Below are 1274 nucleotides of genomic sequence, written 5' to 3' on the forward strand. Positions count from 1 at the left end.
TGTGAAAAGTAACAGCTTCCTGTTTGTCTGCAGCAAAGCAACAAGAAGAGGAAAAGTGACTTCATCCCCTACAGAGACTCTGTTCTCACCTGGCTGCTGAAGGAGAATCTGGGTGAGGGTCAAAGGTCGTCACGGATTATAGCCCTAATCAAAATTGATTACATYRRWWWCGCTGGCAGAGACACTCAGGCAGTTTAATATCCTGATTATTAATCCTGTTAATATTCATGAAACTAATGAATAACTAATGATACGAATCAATAACAGATTGATTAGTGAACTGCAGGCTTTTACTGTGAAAGAGCCTGGTGATTTCCTGTCGGATCCGGTCGGCATGAGGAAGAGCAGTGAGGAAGAGCAGCGAGGAAGAGCAGTGAGGAAGAGCAGTGAGGAAGAGCAGCGACGGCTTCATCGCTTATTAACGTTTCGTCGTGTTTCTCAGGAGGAAACTCCCGGACGGCCATGATCGCTGCTTTAAGTCCTGCTGACATCAACTACGAGGAAACACTGAGCACCCTGAGGTCAGAACCCGCTCAGATTACCCCGACCCGGTCCGACCCGGTCCACRCCGCTCAGACCCGTCCGTGTGCTTCCAGGTACGCCGACCGGGCCAAGCAGATCCGCTGCAACGCCATCATCAACGAGGATCCCAACGCCAAGCTGATCCGGGAGCTGAAGGCCGAAGTGGGCCGGCTGAGGAGCCTGCTGTTCTCCCAGGGCCTGCAGGAGCTGCTGCAGAACACCGGTACCGGACCCGACCGGACCGGACCGGCACCACATGACAACATGGAAACATTCTCATTAATTCACCTGATATAAAACATCATAAACTCAGCGGCTCCATTAACATCCATCCAAATTTAAAGCTTTGTTTTATTTAAAAGCCATAAATCACCAGCCGATCTGGAAACATGGGTTTGGAAAAGTAATCTAGGATTCCATGAAAGCTGGTGGGASAAAGCTGGTTTCCATGGTAACAGCCTTGCTCAGACAGGAAGTGACCCGGTTTGTCCACTAGTTGCAGGTTGGCCTCATGTTGTCATCAGCGTCTCTAGGAACCAGTTAATGGTTTGATCTGGCATCCAGCCATAACTGATCACCTACAGCACATGTGTCAAACTCAAGGCCCGCGGGCCACATGTGGCCCGCCATGTCATTTTATGTGGCCCCCCAGCGTTTTATATGACCATGATTGACTTAAAATAGGTTTTCAGCACGAATTTACTACAAACTGCATCTCCCATAATGCATTCCGATTGTTACCAGCCAACATT

At 49.2% G+C, this 1274-nt stretch overlaps 1 protein-coding gene across 1 annotated transcript; it reads left to right on the plus strand.

Annotated features, from left to right (window-relative positions):
• Positions 1-8: 8 nt before the first annotated feature.
• Positions 9-1123, plus strand: LOC103461580 (kinesin-like protein KIF1C). The gene is made up of 3 exons (XM_008403846.2): positions 9-112; positions 443-521; positions 597-1123. The coding sequence occupies exons 2-3, from the start codon at positions 463-465 to the stop codon at positions 817-819; spliced, it is 282 nt and encodes a 93-aa protein (XP_008402068.1). The 5' UTR covers positions 9-112; positions 443-462; the 3' UTR covers positions 820-1123.
• Positions 1124-1274: the final 151 nt, after the last annotated feature.

The sequence above is a fragment of the Poecilia reticulata genome, unplaced genomic scaffold (genome assembly GCF_000633615.1).
Source record: "Poecilia reticulata strain Guanapo unplaced genomic scaffold, Guppy_female_1.0+MT scaffold_2498, whole genome shotgun sequence".
Lineage (NCBI taxonomy): Eukaryota > Metazoa > Chordata > Actinopteri > Cyprinodontiformes > Poeciliidae > Poecilia > Poecilia reticulata.